The sequence below is a fragment of the Gambusia affinis genome, linkage group LG22 (assembly GCF_019740435.1).
Source record: "Gambusia affinis linkage group LG22, SWU_Gaff_1.0, whole genome shotgun sequence".
Classification (NCBI taxonomy): Eukaryota; Metazoa; Chordata; class Actinopteri; order Cyprinodontiformes; family Poeciliidae; genus Gambusia; species Gambusia affinis.
The window spans coordinates 14444967-14457848 of NC_057889.1; the positions used below are offsets into that span (position 1 = coordinate 14444967).

The 12882-nt window shown below is 38.3% G+C and overlaps 1 protein-coding gene across 5 annotated transcripts in view; it reads left to right on the plus strand.

Moving 5' to 3' along the window:
• Positions 1 to 993: 993 nt before the first annotated feature.
• The window catches only part of ino80 (INO80 complex ATPase subunit), a 40060-nt gene continuing 28171 nt past the window's right edge, over positions 994 to 12882 (plus strand). For 2 of the 5 annotated variants that reach the window (XM_044105871.1, XM_044105873.1), the window contains exons 1-20: positions 994 to 1141; positions 3272 to 3336; positions 3433 to 3621; positions 3698 to 3852; positions 3953 to 4023; positions 4274 to 4420; positions 4504 to 4621; positions 4704 to 4906; positions 5025 to 5078; positions 5179 to 5382; positions 5584 to 5788; positions 5970 to 6037; positions 6128 to 6349; positions 7488 to 7568; positions 8013 to 8108; positions 9198 to 9257; positions 10191 to 10333; positions 10741 to 10825; positions 10906 to 11023; positions 11114 to 11199. In XM_044105871.1, coding sequence (XP_043961806.1) covers positions 3473 to 3621; positions 3698 to 3852; positions 3953 to 4023; positions 4274 to 4420; positions 4504 to 4621; positions 4704 to 4906; positions 5025 to 5078; positions 5179 to 5382; positions 5584 to 5788; positions 5970 to 6037; positions 6128 to 6349; positions 7488 to 7568; positions 8013 to 8108; positions 9198 to 9257; positions 10191 to 10333; positions 10741 to 10825; positions 10906 to 11023; positions 11114 to 11199 — 2265 coding nt within the window. In that variant the 5' untranslated portion in view covers positions 994 to 1141; positions 3272 to 3336; positions 3433 to 3472. Of the gene's footprint in view, positions 1142 to 1197; positions 1272 to 3271; positions 3337 to 3432; positions 3622 to 3697; positions 3853 to 3952; positions 4024 to 4273; positions 4421 to 4503; positions 4622 to 4703; positions 4907 to 5024; positions 5079 to 5178; positions 5383 to 5583; positions 5789 to 5969; positions 6038 to 6127; positions 6350 to 7487; positions 7569 to 8012; positions 8109 to 9197; positions 9258 to 10190; positions 10334 to 10740; positions 10826 to 10905; positions 11024 to 11113; positions 11200 to 12882 lie in introns of those variants that run through there. The other 3 variants (XM_044105874.1, XM_044105875.1, XM_044105872.1) reach the window with 3 other exon arrangements.

The following is a 12882-nucleotide window of genomic DNA, read 5'->3' on the forward strand; positions in this document are numbered from 1 at the left end:
TTTTGGGATTGAATTGATGTACTATCAAGACTTAGGATTTTTCAACATCAAAACCCAAGTTTTGAAGTTTAAAAAAATTGGTTTAAAACATGAAATATTCAGACTTTTGTACTTTTGAGGGTACAAAATTAAATGCACATTAATGTGGCTAAAGAGGGAAATTTCTGGAGATGTGAAAGCACAGTATGAGCAGCAGATTAAGGCAAAGATCCAGAAGTGTTTGGTTTTAAACTCAGGTTTGTAAAATTTTAAGTTACTTAAATCTGAAAGTAAATTGCACTGTTAAGGTAACTAAAACGTGAACACTTTTCTTAAGTTGTACTTGCATTTAAGGAAAATGGTTAAATGAAAATCAGTAACTTGTTTTCTTCAACATTAAAGTTATTGCATATTTGTAACAAGCAAAAGTATTCCATCTGTATAAAAATTTATCTTTTGAATTGAGTATGATAAATTTAAAGATTAATGTGTCCAGTCAGCCATATTCACAACAAATAATGTAAAATTTGTTGTGTTTTCTGGGAACAAGCATATTGTACATTACAGTTATATAAATGAAAGACGCGTTGCTTTATTTTACTAAAGCAATATTATTGAGGGCATTTTTCTTATTGTATTTTGTATTTTAAAGCGAAATTCGATTTATTCACTCTACCCTAAAAATTCTTAAACGTTGCTGCTGCCTCATCTTACCAAAAACGGAGTTCCCTTGTGGTGACGAAAGACGTAGTTCGGCAATCTTCGCAGAAAGCAGACACTATCAATCGAAATCGGAACTTCATCGACGTGCTTGTATTGTGCATGTTTATACGACTTACAATGTCATATGTGAGAGTAATATAACATTTTTTAACCGTAAAGAAATCTTGCTAAATTTTTGGGTTGCTGGTGTTGGCTCAAAAATACCGGTTGACTCTCGTCTCTCTATCTGGTATTGATTAAAGCGCCTGCTCCTTGCTGTAACCTGGCCATGGCGTCGTGTCTCTGCTCTCTCAGTAACAGAAAGTGGCCGCCTCTCTGCTGCTGCTGCCGACTCAAAGCTCACAGACTCGCTTGGTGCCTCAAACCGCCATTTTGGAGCCACAGAACCGAGAGTCGGCAGCAGCGACGAGAGGGACCGGAGGGGGGACACGGGGCTGAGGTGAGAGACTCCGCAGTGGTTGTTATGGCGAAGGAGCAATGGGGAAGATGGCCAGGAGGGAGAAAGAATTAAAAGCTGGGGATCGTGCATTCACCAGGCAGCCGAGCCTCCGCTATTACCCGCAGCAAGGGTACGAGAGGCGCGGGAGGTGGGCCTCGGTGTCGTAACAGCAAGCAAGCCAACAAATTATTATTAAACTGATATATCTTTATACATTGTTTAGGCTGGGAGGTGGTGGCCTTAAAGAGACAGAACCAGTTTGAATACTTCATATTTATGGCGTAAGACGATGTCCTCGTCAGAACTCCTTCATTTCTGATAAGCTAGCCAGCTAGCATTTCTGATAATAAACCACGGTAAAAATATTACAACGAACAGTTGTCTCATTACATTTGGTGGCTACTGAAGGAATCTATCAATGTTGACTTGAATATTAGGGCTGGTTTAATAAACAGCTGTCAGCGCATGTGTGCACCAGCACCTTGACCCCTTTCTATAACTGATCGGAGCCAGCTAACGGTCGTTAGCTTATATGCTAACCGTACGAAGGTTAGCTAGCAAGAGGAGCCCTCCATCATCACTCGCCTGGATCTGCTTCTCTATAACGAAATATGACAAACAAATAGTAATGATAAAACAAATTTCTGTGTTCTAAAAACAACAAAGCCTGTCTTTGTTTTAATTTAATTTTTAACAAGCAAACCAGGCATGCCAATTCGCATTAATAATTACAAATGGAAATTCTTGCTTATTTTGATCCACACATACAAACGCACCCACACTACAATTGCATGTAAAAATATATTTGTGCCCTTCTCAGTTATTGTAAAAAGCTATATTGACATCACTGGATTCAAACACTGAACCCGCTTTTTCAATTTGTGACTAAAGTCTGTCACTCTAATCTTTCCTGCCACTGCCACAGATTGTGTTTTTTCACCTTAGACTGAAGTTGGGACTATTACCGTACAGCGCGACTCAAAATGATTTGCTCCAGTCATTAGACATTTTTTTAGTTCAATTAAAAGAATACTTTAAATCTTTGTCTGTATCTACAGATCCTCAAACAAAACAGAGCAGTTTTACAGATGGTATAATCTTAGTATGATCAATTTAACAGAATTAGCCAGTGATACAAAGTTTATATCGTGGATTCATGGTTCCTATTCTATTCTCATGAGCTACACCCATATTACCGAGATATCTTGAGGTATCCAGAAACATATTAAAGTCTCCTCCAATTACTAATTCGTCTGTCAAATATAAAACTATATAAAATAATAAAAAATACAGGAGTTTCCATATTAGAAGTGCATATGTTCATAAATGTAAAGCTATGAATTACTATAATTTAGCAACTAGGACTAACATAATCAATTGGATTAATTGAGATGAATTGATTATTTCAATAATGGACAACTAATTAAGCAAACAATTACTCATTAACTAGAGTGTACAAACTGAAAAAAGACAACAAAAAAAACCCCAACATATTTGTAAATATGTTCTACCCAGAACTCCTCAAGTGGCCTAGTTTTAGCTTCACTTGGTTCAAATTCAGTATATAAAAAAAAAAGTCTCCTACTGCTATCCATCCACTTGATGTTAGGTGAAGCAGAAAGGGCTGAGGATTTCACATTTCACATTTTGATGTTAGAAGTATTACCTGGTATTACAGTATGCATCCAGGTATTACAGCTACCTGGATGCATCCTTTGCTAAGGATCAAGTATACACTAAAGGAGTGCTGTTATTGCATTTCACACAATAAAAAGAATAGGATTATCTATCTATCTATCTATCTATCTATCTATCTATCTATCTATCTATCTATCTATCTATCTATCTATCTATCTATCTATCTATCTATCTATCTATCTATCTATCTATCTGTCTATCTGTCTATCTGTCTATCTATCTATCGATATATAGATATATATATATATCGCTATATAGCTTAGCAATATATATATATATATATATAAAGGGCCTCAAAGGGCCAGTTGTGGCAGAATTAACAAACTGTTAGAATGTAAGTGAATAGCTGTCTCCGTACTTTTAGAATTTGAAATATGACAGGCATACATGCATCACATGTAATAGAAAATGATTGGATTTCTTCTTTTCTAGACTCTTTCACCTTTGTGAGGTAATTCATCTTGGACTCAAGAGGAATGCCATTTCTTACCCAAAAGGTAAAGATCCTCTGTGTCCTCATACATGGATTATGTGCTTCTAGAATATTGCGCGTCCTGGAATCAGCCTCATTTTCAGTGTGTGCATTTCTTCAGTAAAGGGTTCTGCCCTGCTGGGCGGAGGAGTCAGTACTGCATGGCGTCAGGGCAAGATGGCCTCCAGGAGGACGGGTCGCCGGGGCTCTCTGGCCTGGCCAAGCCTCTCTATCTGCAGCGCTTGGAAAGATCTCTGAAGTTGGACAGTTTTCTGCGACAAACCGCTGCTATCTTTAACAGAGACATAAGGTAAATAGAAGGGAGGGTATCACAGAGATGGACTGCAGCGGTTTACATGCACTAAATTTTTATGTTATTATTGTAGCGACGATAGCGATGACAGCGATGGCGCTTTGGGGACGGGCCTTTCCCTGAACGCCTCCAACCAACATGCAGCATTGTCCGTGAAGAGTGAGCCATGCGAGCAAGAAGATGCTCTATCAGACTGCAAACCCCTTAACGGAGTACTGCAAGGTAAAGGTAAGGGGACGTTCAGAGACGCATGTTTTTCTCCTGCCCAAACCTCACCGCATCACGTTTATTTATGACATTTAATATTCTTTCTCTCATTTCAATCCAGCAGACCAAAAGGCCGATAAAACGAATCTCTACAATTTTTCAAAGTTGAAAAAGAACAGAAAATGGCTCAAGGTAATAACAGCAGCTTTGTCTTATGCATGTAAGCATAAAAGAACCAGTTAATTTATAGTTAATTATACTATAATTAACAGTCAATTAACAACTATTTGATAGTTTATTAGTGAAGGCTTGACGGTGATATAGCTTAGCGATCTGGTATTTATAGTTAATTACTACTTGAAGTGCTTCTTCCATTTTTTTTATTGGCTTATTTTGAACCATTTGCATTCCGTCTTAGCCTCCTTTCTTGTGTCTTCTGCAGAACATCCTCCTGAGTGACGACACCACAGACTCTGACGCAGAGTCCGACGACGCTAACTTCAGTTTGTCTCGGGAGGAGCTTCACGACATGCTTCGGTTACACCGTTACAATCGACAGCATCAGAGCAAGTTCTACTCCGACCGAGAGGTGCCAGCAACCGGGATCCTTGCTAAGAGTCCTGCACACTTAAGAGTTCCCCTTCTAATAATTGTGTGCATGTCTCCATGCAGCTCTATCAGTATCAGTACTACAGCACAGGAATCCTGTCAAGTCACGATCCTTTCTATGAGCAGCAGCGCCACCTGGGCACGAAGAAAAAGAAAATTAAAGATGAGAAGAAAATCAAAGGTAAGGGAGGACGTGATGATGTTAGCGCTAAAATGCATAAAATATTCCACGTTTTTTTTTTGTTGTTGTTGGTTTTGTTTAGCAAAATTAAAGAAAGTGAAGAAGAAAAAGAAAAGAGGCGAAGAATTTCTCGACGAGGAGTGTCCGTATATCACCAAGGTGTTTGCAAAGTTTTCCCACGATGCTCCACTGCCCATGGTGAAGAAAAAACACCTCACTGTTGAACAGCTGAATGCACGGCGGCGTAAAGTGTGGCTCACCATCGCTAAAAAGGAGATTCCTAAGGTTAGTGTGTAAGAACCAAGGGACAAACCCGCATTTGCTCTACAATTATGGACAAAATATCACCTTAAGATTGTTTTTTGTCCTTAGTAACTTTTATTTTTCTTCGTCTTTAATACAGTCTTTCAAGCAGAAGACTTCTGCCAAAAACGTAGTACTCACCAACGCTAAAAAAGTAAGCAAACACACAACTACATGCTTAAAATAAACTTTTAGAGACGCTGTGAAGGTATTTTACGGCTGTAAGCGTTAACAGCTGCTTGGTGTTTGTCCAGCTGGCCCACCAGTGCATGCGAGAGGTCCGGCGTGCCGCCATCCAGGCTCAGAAGAACTGCAAAGAGACGCTGCCCCGCGCACGACGCCTCACCAAGGAGATGATGCTCTACTGGAAGAAATATGACAAAGTGGAAAAAGAGCACAGGAAGAGAGCTGAGAAGGAAGCTCTGGAGCAGCGGAAACTCGATGAAGAGATGAGAGAGGTAGGTCACTACAGGGTCGATGTGTTTGGAGACATTAGAACGGGGGTTCCTACACAGTCTGGAAAAGGCATTCAATTGGTTTTAACTATTTACTGACTGAAATGGAGTGAGAATGAGGTTTATTCAGCAAAGGGATTAAATTTTGACATGAAAAATGTTCTTTTACAATCTTGGATGCACAGAAGTTTACTCTCTCCGCAGGCTAAACGTCAGCAGCGTAAGCTGAACTTTCTGATCACTCAGACGGAGCTGTACGCTCATTTTATGAGCGGCAAAGCCAGCATGGGAGCACCGGAAGGGGACACGACGCAGGAAGACATTTTGCGAAAGCTCGAAGATAATTCGTCCCAGAGACAAATTGATGTGGGAGGAGGCGTGATGGTCAATGTTGGACAGGAGGACTATGGTATGATAAGCAGTTTGAGCAATTTATTTGATTTATTAGACAAACAACGTAAGGCAATTGCATAAAAAAAATAAATAATAAAATATCCCGAATTTCCAGCAATACCGTATGTGGTCAATAAAAACCTCCTATTCTTTTTGATTCTAAATATACAAAACCAAATGACTTCATGTGCTTACAGACAGTGACTACTACAAATCACAGGCCTTGAGGAATGCTAGAGAAGCTTATCAGATTCACCAAGAGAGAGTAAGCTGATATTCCTCCATCTATGGAAATTCTGTCATTCCCTACAAAAAGAAGAACTCTTAAATATCCCTATATCATCTCTTCACATAGACAAGGATGTTTGACGAAGAGGCCAAAGACAGCCGCAGTGCCTCTCTGCATGTTGCGGGCAGCATGTCCTCAGGACTGGCCTCTGGGTTTGGAGAGAGCTACAGTCTGTCAAACCCCTCCATCCAAGCAGGCGAGGACATTCCTCAGCCCACCATTTTCAATGGAAAACTTAAGGGTTATCAACTCAAAGGCATGAACTGGCTGGCCAACCTCTATGAACAGGTAAGTTTGTCTGTCTCTCAGTAAAAACTTGACTGAAAAACTGAAAGTTTTTATTTATTTTTTTTGTTAGGTTTTGGAACATTGTTTTTGTTGTTGTTGTTTTTTTTTGGTTTCCAAATCACATCATTAGCCTTAGCCTAAAATGTAACCAGACCTCATATATATATATATATATATATATATATATATATATATATATATATATATATATATATATATATATATATATTTATTAAGTTTCATCTATATTATTCAAGGGGCAGCTTCTGAAGGCTGAGTTTTCCAAGCATGGGCTGGGTTTGTTCTCACCAGTATCACTTCACATGATGAATTATCCTGTAAAAAAAAAAGAACAATGTATACCTCAAAGATGAATTGTAAAGAAAACAAACCTTTGGTCTTTCAGCAGCAGTATTGTGAAATATTGCAGAATGTTTTGGGAAATGTGGAAAAAAAGGAAAACAAAAATCGTCAGATACTGAGTCTAGCTACACAGTCCGCAGCAGAGATGTGAAGTGAAACCTGATTACACAAGATGGAAACCATAAACAAAAACACTGCAGAGGTTTTCTGGGCACAACCTCATCTCGGATTGTTAGAAGGACATGTGTTGTGTGGTGAGCTGAATCAGCATTTTAGCTCGCCTCAGGGGAAAATGAGTCCCATGTTCCCAATTATAATGTTATAATGTTGAAAAAGCGCTAAGTGTGTAGTGATCTGGCATCGCAGACAGGGTTTGAGAACAATCAAAATCCAAAACACATTTTTCAAATAATAAAAAAAAAAAAAGTATGTTTTTTTTTAGTTTTGTTTTGTTTTTACTTCGCAATTGTATTGCTGTAAAGAAAGAAATGTCCGTAGGGTTGCGAAATGAGAAATGCGGAAAAACTTAAAGCGGTACAAAGACTCTTGCACAGTGGTAGCTTTTCTGTCTGTATTACTAAAACAAGCGAGTGTTTAGATGAGAGAAGTAAGAAACAGCACAGAGTGTGTGATCAGGGTCCGTCAAAACACCCTTTTAGTGTTTTAGTTGTGCAATCCTTGCTTTGTATCCTTTTTGGCAAACCATAAAAATACGTTATTAAACGCCCACATGGAGTAATTTAGCTCTCCGTTTGTTTTCTTCTCTTTTCCACAGGGGATAAATGGAATCTTGGCAGATGAAATGGGACTTGGGAAGACAGTTCAAAGTATCGCCCTGCTGGCCCACCTAGCGGAGGTGAGTTAGAGAGAACTGGGTCAAAGGGGCGGCAGGCTCATTTACACCTCTCCTCTATAACGTGTTGGAATTTTATCTCGTCTCTATTGTTTTTCACTTGTGGAAACATCTACCGGGCTGCCTCTTTGCGCACCTGCTTCCTCTAAAGAGTTCCTGGTTTGCAACTCTGCTTTTTATTCTTTGCAGGTGTTGGAACATTTGACTGCATTAGTAAATATGTCAGATTTCACAAATGTGAAAAGCGAAATTGCCAGCGTTAGTCTCTATCCTCTTAAGAAGGGAAGAAGTGGCAATCAGAGGGTGTGCGGCTTGTTTAGATCGATGACGGAATGACGCGCGCTGCGTTGCTCGTAGGACTTCCTGTTTTTCGGGTCCCACTTTCAACCGCATACGCAAAGACCACCTGGTGTAGCAGCTGATGACGTCTGCTCTTTTCCTCCGCAGAGAGACAACATCTGGGGTCCGTTCCTGATCATCTCTCCAGCCTCCACGCTCAACAACTGGCACCAGGAGTTCAGCCGCTTTGTGCCCAAATTCAAGGTGGGAATCTGTAAATGCCGACTGAATGCAGCAACGGAAACACCTGCAGAAAACGTTCCTCTTGGAAATCTCTTTCTCTTTATTTTCTGTTCCTCTGTGTCAAAAATATTAAATTCGTTGATTTTTTTTTTGTACTACAAACATCCATTAGGGGACAGTATTGTAACATTTGTTTTTTCACTCAATAGGAAGCTATTTTTAATTTTTAAGAATTTTTTTTAAAACTATTCTTTTCACATACCATAGCTGGCCTCTCTGGCCCTTGGATGGATGTACTTGCCAAAGCTTTCATAACCCTTAACTCTTTTCTTTTCTATTTATCCCACATTGCAAGCACAAATCTGAATGTAACTTAGCTGTATTTCACTTGATAGACCAACACCAAGCAGTGCATAATCATGAAGTTAGAAAAGAAAAGAAACATGGATGTTAAAATGTTCAAAAAATCGAATTATTCTCACCACTTTTTTTTCTCTGTTAACCCCAAACAAGTGAGGGACTTTGTTTTCAGACATTACCTAAAAGCTAAACGAAGTCCAAACGTGTGTAATTTAATCTAAATACCTTTGCAAGACACTTAATATAAGCTGTAAGTTGGCTCTCACACACGCACACACACACGCACACACACACACATGTCTTTGTTATCCTTAGCATTCAGCTTACTTTATCATTAATTCTGGAAGCGAATCAGTTCCAGTTTGTTTTGCTAATGGGGTGCAAAAAGACCCCATTACACAATGTGAAGATAAGCTTCCTGAGTTGTGAGAGCAAACTTGACCGAAAACAATGGAATGACAGCTGGTGTTGAGTTTTATAGCGACATTTACATCTTTTCACATCATGTTCTACATCAGCAGGTTAGCCTGTGATTTACGGTGAGTGCTGTAGCCTGAAGGTTTCCCCTGTGAACATCCCTGGTGTTTATGTTTTTTCTCTCGCTGATCATCGTAGACGTGACGGGATTAGAGAAGGGTAGTTTCTGGGGAAGTAGATTAACTCTGTGATTATTTTGATCAGCGCCTATTCGCCGATAACAGCCGATGCAGCTTTTTGCGTTTTGTCACGTTGCTGATTTGTGTCCCACAGGTGCTGCCGTACTGGGGGAACCCCCACGACCGCAAAGTTATTCGGAAATTTTGGAGCCAGGTACAAATAAGATTATACTGAATATATTTATTTTGGTAAAATAAATAACACTTAAAATCCAGATTGTTTGGTCCTAAAGTCTGAAGGTTAGAGGTAGTAAGAGGCGAAAGTAGACTCCCACCGTTTTTAAAACAACTCAAATGTAAAAGGAAAAGCTCATAGCAGTTTACGAGAACAATATTTTATTAATCTTCAATCTTTTGGCAGTTTTTTTGTTTGTTTTTTTTATTTTTTCACATGGGGACCATTAATAATTCATACAGAAAATGTAGGTAGGAGGCGATCCGCCACCAATAACTGTCCTTTTCTAAACACTTATTTTAAATGGAATCTGGTGAAACATTTCCTGTCAGAGTAACAACCTACGTAATATTCAAAATCAGAGAAGTTTCTTCTTTTACACAGAACACATTTTTTTTCTGGCCAGAACATTCTGTGGCTTTCAAGAACCCAAGTGCAAAAATAATATGGTGCCTAATCATGAACACTATTATATCAGTCTTTACACTGCTTTACTTTTTTAAGTAGTTACTTTGAATGGAACTGGTTTAAATGTTCTGAACCCAGTTCTTGTGCCACTCAGGAAGATTTTTAGTGCCTCCAGCCTCCATTTTCCTGTGTAAATAATCTTTGGGTTCTATGTAAAAATATGGCTCAATGCAAACATGATGACTGTTTATAGGTTATTAAAATAGCGTTCCATACATTAACAGGATTTTGTTGAGATGGCAGAAGTTGACTTTGTCTCTTCTCTGTTTAGCTGTTAGCCTAAGGCTAGCTAATCTGGATTTATGCTAAACAGAGATACTAAAACAGATATCTATTCAGAAACGATAACTGCTCATAATCTTTTAAGCAATTATTTTCTCTTCTGTCATTTTTCTTTCTCTTGTAGTCTGTAACCATCTCTCTCTTTTGCCAATTCTTACTTAGAAAACACTTTATACACAAAACGCACCTTTTCATGTGGTGATCACGAGCTACCAGCTGGTAGTCCAAGATGTAAAGTACTTCCAGAGGGTCAAGTGGCAGTACATGGTTCTGGACGAGGCCCAGGCTCTGAAAAGCAGCTCCAGGTAAAGCAGATTTTTAATATGTTTGTTTTGCTACTTGTGCTAGTTATGTTAATATTTATCCTAGGTTGTTTTAAGACTCAGTTTTGCAGAGTTACAACAAAGAAGAAATGTTGATCTCTGCAAGCTGAAACGATCTTTTGACATTAAAAGCTATTAGGTGAAGTCGGCACATCATAAATCAGGCAGGATATAGATTTCAGGGTCACTGTTCTTAAGCTCAAAATCAACAAAAACGTCTGGAAAAATGTTCCCACTGACTTCCACAGCTGTACAGCTATGCATCATACAAGTTTTTATTGGAGACGGATCAAAATGTGCTTACTTTAAAAAACACATATTGTAACTGGTGGATTGTATGTTAATATCAGTGACAAACTTTTTTTTTTTCTTTGTTTTTTTTTTGTTAGCGTTCGGTGGAAAATCCTCCTGCAGTTCCAGTGTCGGAACAGACTCCTGCTGACTGGGACACCCATCCAGAACACTATGGCTGAGGTTTGTAGTGTGTGTATACATTTAAATGTATGTGTGCTTATCAGAAGTGTTGACAGCTGTATGTCGTTACCATTTCTCAGCTGTGGGCCCTACTGCACTTCATCATGCCCACATTGTTCGATTCCCACGAAGAGTTTAACGAATGGTTCTCCAAGGACATCGAGAGCCACGCTGAGAACAAATCTGCCATCGATGAGAGTGAGTGCAACAGAAATGTACCTCTCTGTTTGCTATTTATAGTTTTGCATGTAATATGCTGTATGTTTTTTTTTTTCTTTCTCTTTTAAGATCAGCTTTCCAGATTGCACATGATCCTCAAGCCGTTCATGCTGCGCAGGATCAAGAAGGACGTGGAAAATGAACTCTCAGACAAGGTAAAAAAAAAAAACCTGAAAAACTTTTGTTTGTTTGTCTGAGCAAACCTCTTGGTCAAACTATCTTTTGGATTAGTTGCAGTTCTGAACTGCCTTCAAGAAGGAATGAGGGTTTTTAATTGATTGGGCATATTTTTATTGTAAAAATGTAATGAAAACTGATATATTTTTGAGATGTGTTCAATCTAAAACTGTATGGTATGAAACCTCATATTCTAATTGTGTGAATTATCCCTGCTCTCCACTCTTTCTGCCTCTTTGCTCACCTCAGTGACACGTAAAGTGTTGCAATAAGCCTGAGAGTGAAGCTTTTATTGGCATATCCTCCTGATGTATCCTGGACTCAGGGCCTCCTGCTACACACACTTAAGTTTTGGTATGCAGAGGAATGGCAGAGTTCATCACTCCCCCACATCTGTCTTTTTTCACTTCTTCATCTCGGCGCCCACGAACAGCCCTACCAGTGTACTTCTCTCCGTTCTCCACACTTATTGGTCATCTCTCGTTTTTCTGTTGATTTTTTTTGCTTTTTCTGTCCTTCTATTATGTTTCTCCACAATGAGATCATTCTGGCATTTGATTATCTGCTCACCTTCAGCTTGGGATTAAAATGTCAGATCCATTTTAATCCCAAGTTTGTGTATAAATCAAACAGGAATTTAAACTGCTCCTCTCCTTTGGTTCTTCTAAATGGTATTGTTATATAAAACTAGTTGAAAATGTTGAAATGAAAGTCCTGGAAGATTTGACTTGGGGTGTAACTCTTTTGGTATTGCTTAATTTAGGGAAATAAAAAAAAGTAAGACTTTTTTTATTAGCTCTGAGTACGGTTGAGTGATAAATCTATTTTATCTATGAATTGAATTTTTGGTTTTTGAAGATTTGGTTCTTGGAAAATCTGGATAGTTCAGAATGATGTCAGGCCGCCATCTTGTTTCACAGTTATTTTTTTTTACAGCTTCTACTTATTTGAACTCTGAATTCAGCTCAACACAATGACAGAATATTTAGGGATGGCTAATTATTTTTTTTTAAGTATGAGAGTAAACTAATAATATTACGTGGATACATGTGTACAACCATAGAGTCAAGAAAAATAGTACAAGAATAACATTGTGATATTGGGGAAATAAAGTAACAAAAAAATTTAAAGCATTTTAAATGAGCATCTTGTGAAGTTGTACTTTGGTAAAAATTTTATAGATAATACTTAATAGAAATACTTTTAATACATCAGTATCAAATTTTTATTAGTAGCAGTACTTTGAAACAACTGTGTCTAATTCGAAGAAACACAAACTGAGCTGGTCAGATTAGAGCCTTAAAACCAGAAACTTTGTTCTCATTAAAATAACTTTTATTTTCTTATAATTTTAAGATGTTTTTTTTTTTTTTGGCCTGGTAACATTGTGGCTGTTTTTGGTTAATATTATGACTATCTTCTCATAAATGAACAAAAATTCTTCTAGCTTGGCTCCTACTCTGCCTTACAATTCACAGGCGTTCTGATTAAAATAAAGGCCACTTTTTGAAAATATTTTCTGTAATTTCTTTTTTAGGAAAGAAAGTGAGCAAAATATATGAATGTATACTTTTAATATCATGGTAAACTGTGAGTCCCGCTGAATGTAATGGCCTTTATTGACAGTTACCAGACAGGAAATGCGCACATCGAGGACTATA